This window comes from Scyliorhinus canicula, chromosome 21 (assembly GCF_902713615.1).
Source record: "Scyliorhinus canicula chromosome 21, sScyCan1.1, whole genome shotgun sequence".
In the NCBI taxonomy this organism is placed as follows: Eukaryota; Metazoa; Chordata; class Chondrichthyes; order Carcharhiniformes; family Scyliorhinidae; genus Scyliorhinus; species Scyliorhinus canicula.
The window spans coordinates 1,540,266-1,556,338 of record NC_052166.1 but is presented as its reverse complement, the minus strand read 5'-3'; the positions used below and the strand labels follow the sequence as shown (position 1 = coordinate 1,556,338).

The 16,073-nt window shown below is 56.8% G+C and overlaps 1 protein-coding gene across 1 annotated transcript in view; it reads right to left on the bottom strand.

Moving 5' to 3' along the window:
* Positions 1–12,076, bottom strand: part of LOC119955884 (wiskott-Aldrich syndrome protein-like) — a 42,822-nt gene extending 30,746 nt beyond the window's left edge. Inside the window, exons 1-2 of the mRNA XM_038782537.1 lie at positions 11,782–12,076; positions 1,364–1,504 (exon numbers count right to left, since the gene is read on the bottom strand). Coding sequence (XP_038638465.1) covers positions 1,364–1,504; positions 11,782–11,865 — 225 coding nt within the window. The 5' untranslated portion in view covers positions 11,866–12,076. The remainder of the gene's footprint in view (positions 1–1,363; positions 1,505–11,781) is intronic.
* Positions 12,077–16,073: the final 3,997 nt, after the last annotated feature.

Below are 16,073 nucleotides of genomic sequence, written 5' to 3'. Positions count from 1 at the left end.
GACTTGCTCCCACGGGGAGTGGGGAGATTGTGGGACTCGCTCCCACGGGGAGTGGGGAAAATGTGGGACTTGCTCCCACGGGGAGTGGGTAGAATGTGGGACTCATTCCCACAGGGAGCGGGGAGAATGTGGGACACGCTCCCACAGGGAGTGGGAAGAATATGGGTCACGCTCCCACAGGGAGTGGGGCACATGTGGGAATCACTCCCACGGGGAGAGGGGAGAATGTGGGACTCGCTCCCACAGGGAGTGGGTAGAATGAGGGACTCGCTCTCACGGGGAGTAGGGAGAATGTGGGATTCGCTCCCACGGGGATTAGGGAGATTGTGGGATTCGCTCCCACGGGGAGTGGGTAGAATGTGGAACTCGCTCCCACAGGGAGTGGGAAGAATGTGGGACATGCTCCCACAGGGAGTGGGGAGAATGTGGGACTCGCTCCCACAGGGAGTGGGGAGAATGTGGGACTCACTCCCACGGGGAGAGGGGAGAATGTGGGACTCGCTCCCAAGGGGAGTGGGGGGGAATGTGGGACTCGCTCCCACAGGGAGTGGGGAGAATGTGGGACTCGCTCCCACGGGGAGTGGGGAGAATGTGGGACTCACTCCCACGGGGAGAGGGGAGAATGTGGGACTCGCTCCCACGGGGAGTGGGGAGAATGTGTGACTCGCTCCCACGGGGAGTGGGGAGAATGTGGGACTCGCTCCCACAGGGAGTGGGGAGAATGTGGGACTCACTCCCACGGGGAGAGGGGAGAATGTGGGACTCGCTCCCACGGGGAGTGGGGAGAATGTGGGACTCGCTCCCACGGGGAGTGGGGAGAATGGGGGACTCGCTCCCACGGGGAGTGGGGAGAATGTGGGACTCGCTCCCACAGGGAGTGGGGAGAATGCGGGACTCGCTCCCACGGGGAGTGGGGGAGAATGTGGGACTCGCTCCCACGGGGAGTGGGGAGAATGTGGGACTCCCTCCCACGGGGAGTGCGGAGAATGTGGGACTCGTTCCCACGGGGAGTGGGGAGAATGGGGGACTCGCTCCCACGGGGAGTTGGGAGATTGTGGGACTCGCTCCCACGGGGAGTGGGGAGAATGTGGGACTCCCTCCCACGGGGAGTGCGGAGAATGTGGGACTCGCTCCCACGGGGAGTGGGGAGAATGGGGGACTCGCTCCCACGGGGAGTTGGGAGATTGTGGGACTCGCTCCCACGGGGAGTTGGGAGATTGTGGGACTCACTTCAATGGGGTGGTTGGGAGATTGTGGGACTCGCTCCCACGGGGTGGTGGGAAGGGGCTGGTGTGGACACAGACTCAGCGGAATGGGTTAATTTTGATTGAATTTGAATGGAGATGTGCAGATTGAAACCTACCTTCAGGCTGTAGACCCGGATGAAGAACGACCTTTTGGGATTGTCTTTGACGAAGCAGGCAACGCCAGTGTGGCACTTAGTCCAGTAGGTACTGCTGTTGGGCAGTGCCAGGTAAACCTGGACAACGGTCGTGGCCAGAGACTGTGGAGAGACAGAGAGAGGAAGGGTCAACACAGCGGAGGCAGACAGCGCAGAGTGGGGGTGGTCAGCGTCCACACAACACCACACCAGTCAAATCATTTACACTGTTTGCTGGGTCCTGGCTTCACCACCCTGGTCCTGGGCAGCGGCCGTGAGTGGTGAAGGGCCAGAATCAGCAGGGCCGAATGGTTCAGAACTGGCGATTTTATAAACTGGATTGAGTTCTCTACAAAGTGCCCGCATCCCTTCTGACAATGCAGCACTCCCTCAGTACTGACCCTCTGACAGTGCAGCACTCCCTCAGTACTGACCCTCTGACAGTGCGGCACTCCCTCAGTACTGACCCTCTGACAGTGCAGCACTCCCTCAGTACTGACCCTCTGACAGTGCGGCACTCCCTCAGTACTGACCCTCTGACAGTGCGGCACTCCCTCAGTACTGACCCTCTGACAGTGCAGCATTCCCTCAGTACTGACCCTCTGACAGTGCAGCACTCCCTCAGTACTGACACTCTGACAGTGCGGCACTCCCTCAGTACTGACCCTCTGACAGTGCGGCACTCCCTCAGTACTGACCCTCTGACAGTGCGGCGCTCCCTCAGCACTGACCCTCTGACAGTGCAGCACTCCCTCAGTACTGACCCTCTGACAGTGCGGCACTCCCTCAGTACTGACCCTCTGACAGTGCGGCACTCCCTCAGTACTGACCCTCTGACAGTGCGGTACTCGCTCAGTACTGACCCTCTGACAGTGCAGCACTCCCTCAGTACTGACCCTCTGACAGTGCGGCACTCCCTCAGTACTGACCCTCTGACAGTGCGGCACTCCCTCAGTACTGACCCTCCGACAGTGCGGCACTCCCTCAGTACTGACCCTCTGACAGTGCAGCACTCCCTCAGTACTGACCCTCTGACAGTGCGGCACTCCCTCAGTACTGACCCTCTGACAGTGCGGCACTCCCTCAGTACTGACCCTCTGACAGTGCGGCACTCCCTCAGTACTGACCCTCTGACAGTGCGGCACTCCCTCAGTACTGACCCTCTGACAGTGCGGCACTCCCTCAGTACTGACCCTCTGACAGTGCAGCACTCCCTCAGTACTGACCCTGACAGTGCAGCGCTCCCTCAGTACTGACACTCTGACAGTGCGGCACTCCCTCAGTACTGACCCTCTGACAGTGCGGCACTCCCTCAGTACTGACCCTCTGACAGTGCGGCACTCCCTCAGTACTGACCCTGACAGTGCAGCGCTCCCTCAGTACTGACACTCTGACAGTGCGGCACTCCCTCAGTACTGACCCTCTGACAGTGCGGCACTCCCTCAGTACTGACCCTGACAGTGCAGCACTCCCTCAGTACTGACCCTCTGACAGTGCGGCACTCCCTCAGTACTGACCCTCTGACAGTGCGGCACTCCCTCAGTACTGACCCTCTGACAGTGCAGCACTCCCTCAGTACTGACCCTCTGACAGTGCAGCACTCCCTCAGTATTGACCCTCTGACGGTGCGGCACTGCCTCAGTACTGACCCTCTGACAGTGTGGCACTCCCTCAGTACTGACCCTCTGACAGTGCGGCACTCCCTCAGCTCTGACCTTCTGACAGTGCGGCACTCCCTCAGTACTGACCCTCTGACAGTGCAGCACTCCCTCAGTACTGACCCTCTGACTGTGCGGCTCTCCCTCAGTACTGACCCTCTGACAGTGCAGCACTCCCTCAGTACTGACCCTCTGACAGTGCAGCACTCCCTCAGTACTGACCCTCTGACAGTGTGGCACTCCCTCAGTACTGACACTCTGACAGTGCGGCACTCCCTCAGTACTGACCCTCTGACAGTGCGGCACTCCCTCAGTACTGACCCTCTGACAGTGCGGCACTTCCTCAGTACTGACCCTCTGACAGTGCAGCACTCCCTCAGTACTGACCCTCTGACAGTGCGGCACTGCCTCAGTACTGACCCTCTGACAGTGCAGCACTCCCTCAGCACTGACCCTCTGACAGTGCGGCACTCCATCAGTACTGACCGTCTGAAAGTGCGGTACTCCCTGAGTACTGACCCTCGCACAGTGGGTCGCTCCCTCAGTACCGACCCTCTGACAGTGCGGCACTCCCTCAGTACTGACCCTCTGACAGTGCGGCACTCCCTCAGTACTGACCCTCTGACAGTGCAGCACTCCCTCAGCATTGACCCTCCTACAATGCGGCACTCCCTCAGTACTGACCCTCTGACAGTGCGGCACTCCCTCAGTACTGACCCTCTGACAGTGCGGCACTCCCTCAGTACTGACCCTCTGACAGTGCGGCTCTCCCTTAGTACTGATCCTCTGACAGTGCGGCACTCCCTCAGTACTGACCCTCCCATAGTGCGCTACTCCCTCAGTACTGACACTCTGACAGTGCAGAACTCCCTAAGTACTGACCCTGTGACAGTGCAGCGCTCCCTCAGTACTGACCCTCTGACAGTGCAGCACTCCCTCAGGCACTGACCCTCTGACAGTGCAGCACTCCCTCAGTACTGACCCTCTGACAGTGCGGCACTCCCTCAGTACTGACCCTCTGACAGTGCAGCACTCCCTCAGGCACTGACCCTCTGACAGTGCAGCACTCCCTCAGTACTGACCCTCTGACAGTGCAGCACTCCCTCAGTACTGACCCTCTGACAGTGCAGCACTCCCTGAGTACTGACCCTCGCACAGTGGGTCGCTCCCTCAGTACCGACCCTCTGACAGTGCGGCACTCCCTCAGTAATGACCCTCCTACATTGCGGCATTCTCTCAGTACTGACACTCTGACAGTGCGGCACTCCCTCAGTACTGACCTTCTGACAGTGCGGCACTCCCTCAGTACTGACCCTCTGACAGTGCGGCACTCCCTCAGTACTGACCCTCCTACAATGCGGCACTCCCTCAGTACTGACCCTCCCATAGTGTGGCACTCCCTCAGTACTGACCCTCTGACAGTGCAGCACTCCCTCAGTGCTGACCTTCTGACAGTGCAGCCCTCCCTCAGTACTGACCCTCTGACAGTGCGGCGCTCCCTCAGTACTGACCCTCTGACAGTGCGGCACTCCCTCAGTACTGACCCTCTGACAGTGTGGCACTCCCTCAGGACTGACCCTCTGACAGTGCAGCACTCCCTCAGGACTGACCCTCTGACAGTGCAGCACTCCCTCAGCACTGACACTCTGACAGTGCAGCACTCCCTCAGTACTGACCCTCTGACAGTGCAGCACTCCCTCAGTAATGACCCTCCCACAATGCAGCACTCACTCAGCACTGACCCTCTGACAGTGCGGCTCTCCCTTAGTACTGATCCTCTGACAGTGCGGCACTCCCTCAGTACTGACCCTCCCATAGTGCGGCGCTCCCTCAGTACTGATCCTCTGAAAGTCCGGCACTCCCTCAGTACTGACCCTCTGACAGTGCAGCACTCCCTCAGTACTGACCCTCTGACTGTGCGGCTCTCCCTCAGTACTGACCCTCTGACAGTGCAGCACTCCCTCAGTACTGACACTCTGACAGTGCGGCACTCCCTCAGTACGGACCCCCTGACAGTGCGGCATTCCCTCAGTACTGACCCTCTGACAGTGCAGCACTCCCTCAGTACTGACCCTCTGACAGTGCGGCACTGCCTCAGTACTGACCCTCTGACAGTGCAGCACTCCCTCAGTACTGACCCTCTGACAGTGCGGCACTCCCTCAGTACTGACCTTCTGACAGTGCAGCACACCCTCAGTACTGACCCTCTGACAGTGCAGCACTCCCTCAGTACTGACCTTCTGACAGTGCAGCATTCCCTCAGTACTGACCCTCTGAGAGTCCAGCACTCCCTCAGTACTGACCCTCTGACAGTACAGCGCTCCCTCAGTAGTGACCCTCTGACAGAGCGGCACTCCCTCAGTACTGACCCTCTGACAGTGCAGCACTCCCTCAGCACTGACCCTCTGACAGTGCGGCACTCCATCAGTACTGACCGTCTGAAAGTGCGGTACTCCCTCAGTACAGACCCTCTGACAGTGCGGCACTCCCTCAGTACTGACCCTCTGACAGTGCGGCACTCCCTCAGTACTGACCCTCTGACAGTGCAGCACTCCCTCAGCATTGACCCTCCTACAATGCGGCACTCCCTCAGTACTGACCCTCTGACAGTGCAGCACTCCCTCAGTACTGACCCTCTGACAGTGCGACACTTCCTCAGTACTGACCCTCCCAAAGTGCGGCACTCCCTCAGTACTGACCCTCTGACAGTGCGGCACTCCCTCAGTACTGACCCTCTGACAGTGCAGAACTCCCTACGTACTGACCCTGTGACAGTGCAGCATTCCCTCAGTACTGACCCTCTGACAGTGCAGCACTCCCTCAGTACTGACCCTCTGACAGTGCAGCACTCCCTCAGTAATGAACCTCCCACAATGCAGCACTCCCTCAGCACTGACCCTCTGACAGTGCAGCACTCCCTCAGTACTGACCCTCTGACAGTGCAGCACTCCCTCAGTACTGACCCTCTGACAGTGCAGCACTCTTTCAGTACTGACCCTCTGACAGTGCGGCACTCCCTCAGTACTGACCCTCTGACAGTGCAGCTCTCCCTCAGTACTGACCCTCTGACCTTGTGGCACTCCCTCAGTACTGACCCTCTGACAGTGCGGCACTCCCTCAGTACTGACCCTCTGACAGTGCAGCACTCGCTCAGTACTGACCCTCTGACAGTGTGGCACTCCCTCAATACTGACCCTCTGACAGTGCAGCACTCCCTCAGTACTGACCCTCTGACAGTGCAGCACTCCCTCAGCACTGACCTTCTGACAGTGCGGCACTCCCTCAATACTGACCCTCTGACAGTGCGACGCTCCCTCAGTACTGACCCTCTGACAGTGCGGCACTCCCTCAGTACTGACACTCTGACAGTGCAGCGCTCCCTCAGTACTGACCCTCTGACAGTGCGGCACTCCCTCAGCACTGACCCTCTGACAGGGCGGCACTCCCTCAGTACTGACCCTCTGACAGTGCAGCACTCCCTCAGCACTGACCCTCTGACAGTGCGGCACTCCCTCAGTACTGACCCTCTGACAGTGCAGCACTCCCTCAGTACTGACCCTCTGACAGTGTAGCACTCCCTCAGTACTGACCCTCTGACAGTGCGGCGCTCCCTCAGTACTGACCATCTGACAGTGCAGCACTCCCTCAGTACTGACCCTCTGACAGTGCGGCACTCCCTCAGTACTGACCCTCTGACAGTGCGGCACTCCCTCAGTACTGACCCTCTGACAGTGCAGCACTCCCTCAGTACTGACCCTCTGACAGTGTAGCACTCCCTCAGCACTGACCCTCTGACAGTGCGGCACTCCCTCAGTACTGACCCTCTGACAGTGCGGCACTCCCTCAGTACTGACCCTCTGACAGTGCGGCACTCCCTCAGTACTGACCCTCTGACAGTGCGGCACCCCCTCAGTATTGACCCTCTGACAGTGGGTTGCTCCCTCAGTACTGACCCTCTGACAGTGCGGCACTCCCTCAGTATTGACCCTCTGACAGTGGGTTGCTCCCTCAGTGTTTGGGTCTGGAGTCACAAGTCAGACAGACCGGAGAAGGGGAGCAGATTTCCCTCCCTGAGTGTCACTAGTGAACTGGACATTCAACAATGACCTGATCAGACGAAGCCCAACATCTGTGGAGTTGAGATTTGAAGCCAGATCCCCGGGACTTCCTCTGGATCTGTGGATTACTGATCCAGTCACAATAGGCATTGGGCCTCTGGCTGTGAGCGGGCGAGCGGTGGGGCAGACATTTTGATATTGGAGCTCAGGATGCTGAGACAGAGGGTGGAGGGGAGGGAAGTGGTTTCATGTCGAACCATCGAGTCCACCACTGAGTCACAAACAGGAAACATCTCAAAAATAGAAGAACTGTAACCGACAGCAGAGCGAGAACAAGACAAATCCCCCTCCATAACTCAGCTGTCCTGAGAGAGGGAGCTTTACTCTGTATCTAACCCCGTGCTGTACCTGTCCTGGGAGTGTTTGATGGGGACAGTGTAGAGGGAGCTTTACTCTGTATCTAACCCCATGCTGTACCTGCCCTGCGAGTGTTTGATGGGGTCAGTGCAGAGGGAGCTTTACTCTGTATCTAACCCCGTGCTGTACCTGTCCTGGGAGTGTTTGATGGGGACAGTGTAGAGGGAGCTTTACTCTGTATCTAACCCTGTGCTGTACCTGTCCTGGGAGTGTTTGATGGGGACAGGGTAGACGGAGCTTTACTCTATATCTAACCCCGTGCTGTCCCTGTCCTGGGAGTGTTTGATGGGGACAGTGTAGAGGGAGCTTTACTCTGTATCTAACCCCGTGCTGTACCTGTCCTGGGAGTGTTTGATGGGGACAGGGTAGACGGAGCTTTACTCTATATCTAACCCCGTGCTGTACCTGTCCTGGGAGTGTTTGATGGGGACAGTGTAGAGGGAGCTTTACTCTGTATCTAACCCCGTGCTGTACCTGTCCTGGGAGTGTTTGATGGGGACAGGGTAGACGGAGCTTTACTCTATATCTAACCCCGTGCTGTCCCTGTCCTGGGAGTGTTTGATGGGTCAGTGTAGAGGGAGCTTTACTCTGTATCTAACCCCGTGCTGTACCTGTCCTGGGAGTGTTTGATGGGGACAGGGTAGACGGAGCTTTACTCTATATCTAACCCCGTGCTGTACCTGTCCTGGGAGTGTTTGATGGGGACAGTGTAGAGGGAGCTTTACTCTGTATCTAACCCCGTGCTGTACCTGTCCTGGGAGTGTTTGATGGGGACAGGGTAGACGGAGCTTTACTCTATATCTAACCCCGTGCTGTCCCTGTCCTGGGAGTGTTTGATGGGGACAGTGTAGAGGGAGCTTTACTCTGTATCTAACCCCGTGCTGTACCTGTCCTGGGAGTGTTTGATGGGGACAGTGTAGACGGAGCTTTACTCTATATCTAACCCCGTGCTGTCCCTGTCCTGGGAGTGTTTGATGGGGACAGTGTAGAGGGAGCTTTACTCTGTATCTAACCCCGTGCTGTACCTGTCCTGGGAGTGTTTGATGGGGACAGTGTAGAGGGAGCTTTACTCTGTATCTAACCCCGTGCTGTACCTGTCCTGGGAGTGTTTGATGGGGACACTGTAGACGGAGCTTTACTCTGTATCTAACACCCTGCTGTACATGTCCTGGGAGTGTTTGATGGGGACAGTGGAGAGGGAGCTTTACTCTGTATCTAACCCCGTGCTGTACCTGTCCTCGGAGTGTTTGATGGGGACAGTGTAGAGGGAGCTTTACTCTGTATCTAACCCCGTGCTGTACCTGTCCTGGGAGTGTTTGATGGGGACAGTGTAGAGGGAGCTTTACTCTGTATCTAGCCCCGTTCTGTGCCTGTCCTGGGAGTGTTTGATGGGGACAGTGTAGAGGGAGCTTTACTCTGTATCTAACCCCGTTCTGTGCCTGTCCTGGGAGTGTTTGATGGGGACAGTGTAGAGGGAGCTTTACTCTGTATCTAACCCCGTGCTGTACCTGTCCTGGGAGTGTTTGATGGGGACAGTGTAGACGGAGCTTTACTCTGTATCTAACCCCGTGCTGTACCTGTCCTGGGAGTGTTTGATGGGGACAGGGTAGAGGGAGCTTTACTCTGTATCTAACCCCGTGCTGTACCTGTCCTGGGAGTGTTTGATGGGGACAGTGTAGAGGGAGCTTTACTCTGTATCTAACCTCGTACTGTATTTGTCCTGGGAGTGTTTGATGGGGACAGTGTAGAGGGGGCTTTACTCTGTATCTAACCCCGTGCTGTACCTGTCCTGGGAGTGTTTGATGGGGACAGTGTAGAGGGAGCTTTACTCTGTATCTAACCCCGTGCTGTACCTGTCCTGGGAGTGTTTGATGGGGACACTGTAGAGGGAGCTTTACTCAGTATCTAACCCCGTGCTGTACCTGTCCTGGGAGTGTTTAATGGGGATAGTGTAGAGGGATCTTTACTCTGTATCTAACCCCGTGCGGTACCTGTCCTGGGAGTGTTTGAATGGGATAGTGTAGAGGGAGCTTTACTCTGTACCTAACCCCGTGCTGTACCTGTCCTGGGCATGTTTGATGGGCACAGTGTGGAGGGAGCTTTGTATCTAACCCCGTGCTGTACCTGTCCTGGGAGTGTTTGATGGGAACAGTGTAGAGGGAGCTTTACTCTGTATCTAACCCCGTTCTGTACCTGTCCTGGGAGTGTTTGATGGGGACAGTGTAGAGGGAGATTTACTCTGTATCTAACCCCGTGCTGTACCTGTCCTGGGAGTGTTTGATGTGGACAGTGTAGAGGGAGCTTTACTCTGTATCTAACCCCGTGCTGTACCTGTCCTTGGAGTGATTGATGGGGACAGTGTAGAGGGAGCTTTACTCTGTATCTAATCCCGTGCTGCACCTGTCCTGGGGGTGTTTGATGGGGACAGTGTAGAGGGAGCGTTACTCTGTATCTAACCCCGTGCTGGACATGTCCTGGGAGTGTTTGATGTGGACAGGCGGAGGGAGCTTTACTCTGTTTCTAACCCCGTGCTGTACCTGTCCTGGGAGTGTTTGATGGGGACAGGGTAGAGGGAGCTTTACTCTGTATCTAACCCCGTGCTGTACCTGTCCTGGGAGTGTTTGATGAGGACAGTGTAGACGGTGCTTTACTCTGTATCTAACCCCGTGCTGTACCTGTCCTGGGAGTGTTTGATGGGGACAGGGTAGAGGGGGCTTTACTCTGTATCTAACCCCGTGCTGTATCTGTCCTGGGAGTGTTTGATGGGGACAGTGTAGAGGGAGCTTTACTCTGTATCTAACCTCGTACTGTACCTGTCCTGGGAGTGTTTGATGGGGACAGTGTAGAGGGGGCTTTACTCTGTATCCAACCCCGTGCTGTACCTGTCCTGGGAGTGTTTGATGGGGACAGTGTAGAGGGAGCTTTACTCTGTATCTAACCCCGTGCTGTACCTGTCCTGGGAGTGTTTGATGGGGACAGTGTAGAGGGAGCTTTACTCTGTTTCTAACCCCATGCTGGACCTGTCCTGGCAGTGTTTGATGGGGACAATGTAGAGGGAGCTTTACTCTGTATCTAACCCCATGCTGTACCTGTCCTGGGAGTTTTTAATGGGGACGGTGTAGAGGGAGTTTTACTCTTTATCTAACCTCGTGCTGTACTTGACCTCGGAGTGTTTAACACCCACTGGGGTACCGGTCCCACACACACTGACTCTCTCTTGGGAACGGGTTCCACACACACTGACCCTCACTGGGGTACGGGTCCCACACACACTGACCCTCACTGGGGTACGGGTCCCACACACACTGACTCTCACTTGGGAACGGGTTCCACACACACTGACTCTCACTGGGGTACGGGTCCCACACACACTGACTCTCACTGGGGTACGGGTCCCACACACACTGACTCTCACTGGGGTACGGGTCCCACACACACTGACTCTCACTGGGGTACAGGTCCCACACACACTGACTCTCACTGGGGTCCCACACACACTGACTCTCACTGTGGGTACGGGTCCCACACACACTGACTCTCACTGGGGTACAGGCTCCACACACACTGACTCTCACTGGGGCACGGGTCCCACACACACTGACTCTCACTGGGGTACAGGTCCCACACACACTGACTCTCACTGGGGTACAGGCCCCACACACACTGACTCTCACTGGGGTACAGGTCCCACACACACTGACTCTCACTGGGGTAGGGGTCCCACACACACTGACTCTCACTGGGGTACGGGTCCCACACACACTGACTCTCACTGGGGCACGGGTCCCACACACACCAACTCTCACTGGGGTACAGGGTCCCACACACACTGACTCTCACTGGGGTACGGGTCCCACACACACTGACTCTCACTGGGGTAGGGGTTCCACACACACTGACTCTCCCTGGGGTACAGGCCCCACACACACTGACTCTCACTGGGGTACGGGTCCCACACACACTGACTCTCACTTGGGTACGGGTCCCACACACACTGACTCTCACTGGGGTACAGGTCCCACACACACTGACTCTCACTGGGGTACGGGTCCCACACACACTGACTCTCACTGGGGTACGGGTCCCACACACACTGACTCTCACTGGGGTCCCACACACACTGACTCTCACTGGGGTCCCACACACACTGACTCTCACTGGGGTAGGGGTTCCACACACAATGACTGGCTGTGTGGGTGGCTTGTGTGCAGTGAGGGCCGCAGTTTTCGGTGAGGGTTGGGGACAGGGACAAATGCTGTGGACTCACCAGTGTCTTTCGTCCCAGGAGCTCGAACAGAACCTGGTTTTCGTGGTCCGAGAGTAGGCCCGTGGGGACGTGGGTCTTGCTCATGGTGTTGGCTCTGTTAAACTAAGTCCTCAGAATCCCACTTCACCAGCCAGCACTCACTTCCTCCCCGACCAGCGCTTCGAGCACAGGATGTCTCACCACCACAGATATCGAGAAAGAGCAGAATGTGCAACTCAGACACTGGCTTCCGGCCCCAATGATCAAACTCTCCTCTTCCTCGTTTCAAAATCCCTCCTCCTACTCCTCGCGTTCAACCCATCTCTGTAACCTCCTCCCTATCTCTGTAACCTCCTCCAGCCCCTACACCCCTCCCTATCTCTGTAACCTCCTCCAGCCCCTGCACCCCTTCCTATCTCTGTAACCTCCTCTGGCCCCATCACCCCTCCCTATCTCTGTAACCTCCTCCAGCTCCTACACCCCCCTCCCTATCTCTGTAACCTCCTCTGGCCCCAACACCTCTCCCTATCTCTGTAACTTCCTCCGGCCCCTACACCCCTCCCTATCTCTGTAACCTCCTCCAGCCCCTACAACCCTCCCTATCTCTGTAAGCTCCTCCAGCCCCTACACCCCTCCCTATCTCTGTAACCTCCTCCAGCCCCTACACCCCTCCCTATCTCTGTAACCTCCTCCAGCCCCTACATCCTTCCCTATCTCTGTAACCTCCTCCGGCCCCTACACCCCTCCCTATCTCTGTAAACTCTGGCCCCTACACCCCTCCCTATCCCTGTAACCTCCTCCGGCCCCTACAACCCTCCCTATCTCTGTAACCTCTGGCCCCTACACCCGTCCCTATCTCTGTAACCTCCTCCAGCCCCTACACCCCTCCCTATCTCTGTAAACTCCTCCACCCCTACACCCCCTCCCTAACTCTGTAACCTCCAGCCCCTACACCCCTCCCTATCTCTGTAACCTCCTCCAGCCCCTACACCCCCTCCCTATCTCTGTAACCTCCAGCCCCTACACCCCTCCGTATTTCTGTAACCTCCTCCGGCCCTTACACCCCTCCCTATCTCTGTAACCTCCTCCAGCCCCTACACCCCTCCGTATTTCTGTAACCTCCTCCAGCCCCTACACCCCTCCCTATCTCTGTAACTTCCTCCAGCCCCTACAACCCTCCCTATCTCTGTAACCCTCTCCAGCCCGACATCCCTCACTATCTTGGTAACCTCGGTCAGCACAGTGGGGCAGTGGTTAGCACTGTTGTCTCACGGCGCCGAGGTCCCAGGTTCGATCCCGGCTCTGGGTCACTGTCCGTGTGGAGTTTGCACATTCTCCCCGTATCTGCGTGGGTTTCACCCCCACAACCCAAAGATTTGCAGGGTCGGTGGATTGGCCACGCTAAATTGCCCCTTAATTGGGAAAAATTAATTGGATACTCTAAATTTTTTTTTTAAATCTCTGTAACTCGGTCCAACCCCTACAACCCTCCCTATCTCTGTAACCTCCTCTAGCACCTCCGACAGTGCGGTTCTCCCTCAGTACTGACCCTCTGACAGTGTGGCACTCCCTCAGTACTGACCCTCTGACAGTGCAGCATTCCCTCAGTACTGACCCTCTGACAGTGCGGCACTCCCTCACTACTGACCCTCTGACAGTGCGGCACTCCCTCAGTACTGACCCTCCGACAGTGCGGCACTCCCTCAGTACTGACCCTCTGACAGTGCGGCACTCCCTCAGTACTGACCCTCTGACAGTGCAGCACTCCCTGAGTACTGACCCTCCGACAGTGCAGCTCTCCCTCAGTACTGACCCTCTGACAGTGCTGAACTCCCTCAGTACTGACCCTCTGACAGTGCTGCACTCCCTCAGTACTGACCTTCTGACAGTGCAGCACTCCCTCAGTACTGACCCTCTGACAGTGCGGCGCTCCCTCAGTACTGACCCTCTGACAGTGAGGCGCTCCCTCAGTACTGACCCTCTGACAGTGCGGCACTCCCTCAGTACTGACCTTCTGACAGTGCAGCACTCCCTCAGTACTGACCCTCTGACAGTGTGGCACTCCCTCAGTACTGACCCTCTGACAGTGCGGCACTCCCTCAGTACTGACCCTCTGACAGTGCGGTCTATGCAAGATCTGGTAGAAGTTTGAACCAAGATCCCAACTCTGCCCCACCATTGGGGAGTGACGCTATGGAATTGGGAATTGGAGACCATTCGCTCCTTCCTGATTGTGCTTGCTCCTTGACCGAGCTCTGAAGGAACACAATCTTCAAGATGGCTGCCGCAGTGGGAGGGAGAGAAAAGACAAAGATCGGTCCGTGTTTGTGTTTGACGTTTATTGGTCTGAGGCACTCAAATATCTTTCTCCGAACCGGTGCAAGTCCTCGTCCTCGAAAGTTCCGATCTGCCCCAGCGCCAAGTAAAGAACATACTGATTGAGAGAGAATGGCGGGTGAGGGGAGGGGGAGGGGGGGTGTGAGGTGGGGGGGTGGATGTGGGTTGAGAGTCAGAGACTGAGGGTGAGAACGGAGGAAGACAGACAGAGAGAGAGAGAAAAGGGATGAGTCCGTGAAGTCATGAGTGGCTGGACTGTATGAGAGCCCTGATCTATATACATCATATTGCTTTAAGTTATGGGAATGCATTGTTTCAATGAGATGACAAATTCTCCACCGGCCCTTTACCCCCACCCCCCGCCCTGCCCCGCTACTCCCCCTCCCTCCTGCCAACCCACCTCCCCCACCCACTTTGTTTGGCAGCCTGGGCAGGCGAGGGTCGTCTGCCCTCCTGTTAACTTGTTTGACGCAAACAATTCCATCGCCAACGTCGCGCCCATTCTGCTGGCACTGCCCTTTCCTGCCGCAAACGTTCCTGGCTCCTTTTGGAGTTGAGGAGGTGGGGGAGGGTGGGGGGTGGGTTGTGAGGCTCTTAACGGGCCCGAAGATTGGGCAGGGGTTGAATGGAGCAGGGGTTGATGGGAGGTGAGTTACCTTGTTGCTGATCCACCAAGTGAAGGGCGCGGCTGAATTTGGTTCCGAGAGCACTTGTAAAGAGGGACCGCTGGGACTGGGGTGTTCCGGTGTGTCTGTAATGCTGCGTTCCCTGAATAAACCCAATCGCGAGAACACGGTTGGCCGGGTTTCATATCCCAACAGGTTTGGGATCGATTTTAGAAACGTCCTCGGAAGGGTGCAGCGGTAAGTTAATTCAGTGCTTAGAGCACTTATAAAGAGGGACCGCTGCGACCACAGGGTGTGTGCTGAGGGTGAGGTAGGAAGCTTGAATATTTAATGCCGGCGTTCCGGGAATAAACTTACGAGCAAGGAAAGTTTCAGTGTCGGGATTCTTGTTTCAGTTTCCCCCACCCCACCGGAGTCAACTCCATGCGAGTATATAGATCCGCGAAAAAAAGGAACCGGTCGCGCTCCTGATTGGCGCGACCGAATGCCCCCACGACTCCGATTTCTCAAAAAACTTGCACGTTGGCAAGTGGACCTCCAGACCTGGGGACAAAACGGGTTTGCGGGGGGGGGGGGGGGGGAGGGGGGGGTAGGGAGGGAAGGAGAGGGAAGGCAGGTTGGGGACGGGGGGGGGGGGGTCAGGGTGGGTGTGGTGAGCTGGATCTCCCGCTGTTCCCATGCATATTGACGGTTTAATCTCTCAAGTGCCTATAGAACATGCCTCATGTACATTTGTAATGGGAGGATATGATTAGTGATGGCTCTCACTCTGAACATGGGAGTAAACGTGCAACGTGACGGTGGTCGTTTTTTTTTGCATGCATGAGATGTTTAACCTGATATCGTTAATAGTGCATCTTCTCACAGTGTGTATTATAAAATACAATTTCATCTGTATCGATAGTTAGTTTAGTCATCCTCCGTCGTGACCTGTTGACCACCCCTCACAGTTAACTCAACATTCCAGTCCTCCCTGGGGAGGTAGAGTTGAATCTGTCCGACAATCCCGCTCGCCTGGCTCCGGCCTCCCGGCCGTCTATAAGGACGAGATTCGGACGGTGTCGGCGGGATAGGCAGTGGTGAGTCCGGAGTTCCTGAGGATTGCCGGCGAGTTAGGAGGGCTGTCATCGGGCGTGTCCGCAAGCGGCGAGGGGTACGTGATGCTGGTCGTGGCGAGGTCCGAGGGACAGTAGTTCCTCTTCAGAGAGTCGGTCAGCTTAGCATTGAGACTGGAGCGGCTGAGGGAGAGAGGGAGAGGGGGAGGGAGAGGGGGGAGGGGGAGAGAGAGGGAGGGAGAGGGAGGGAGGGGGAGGGAGAGGGGGGAGGGGGAGGAGAGAGGGGGGGAGGGGG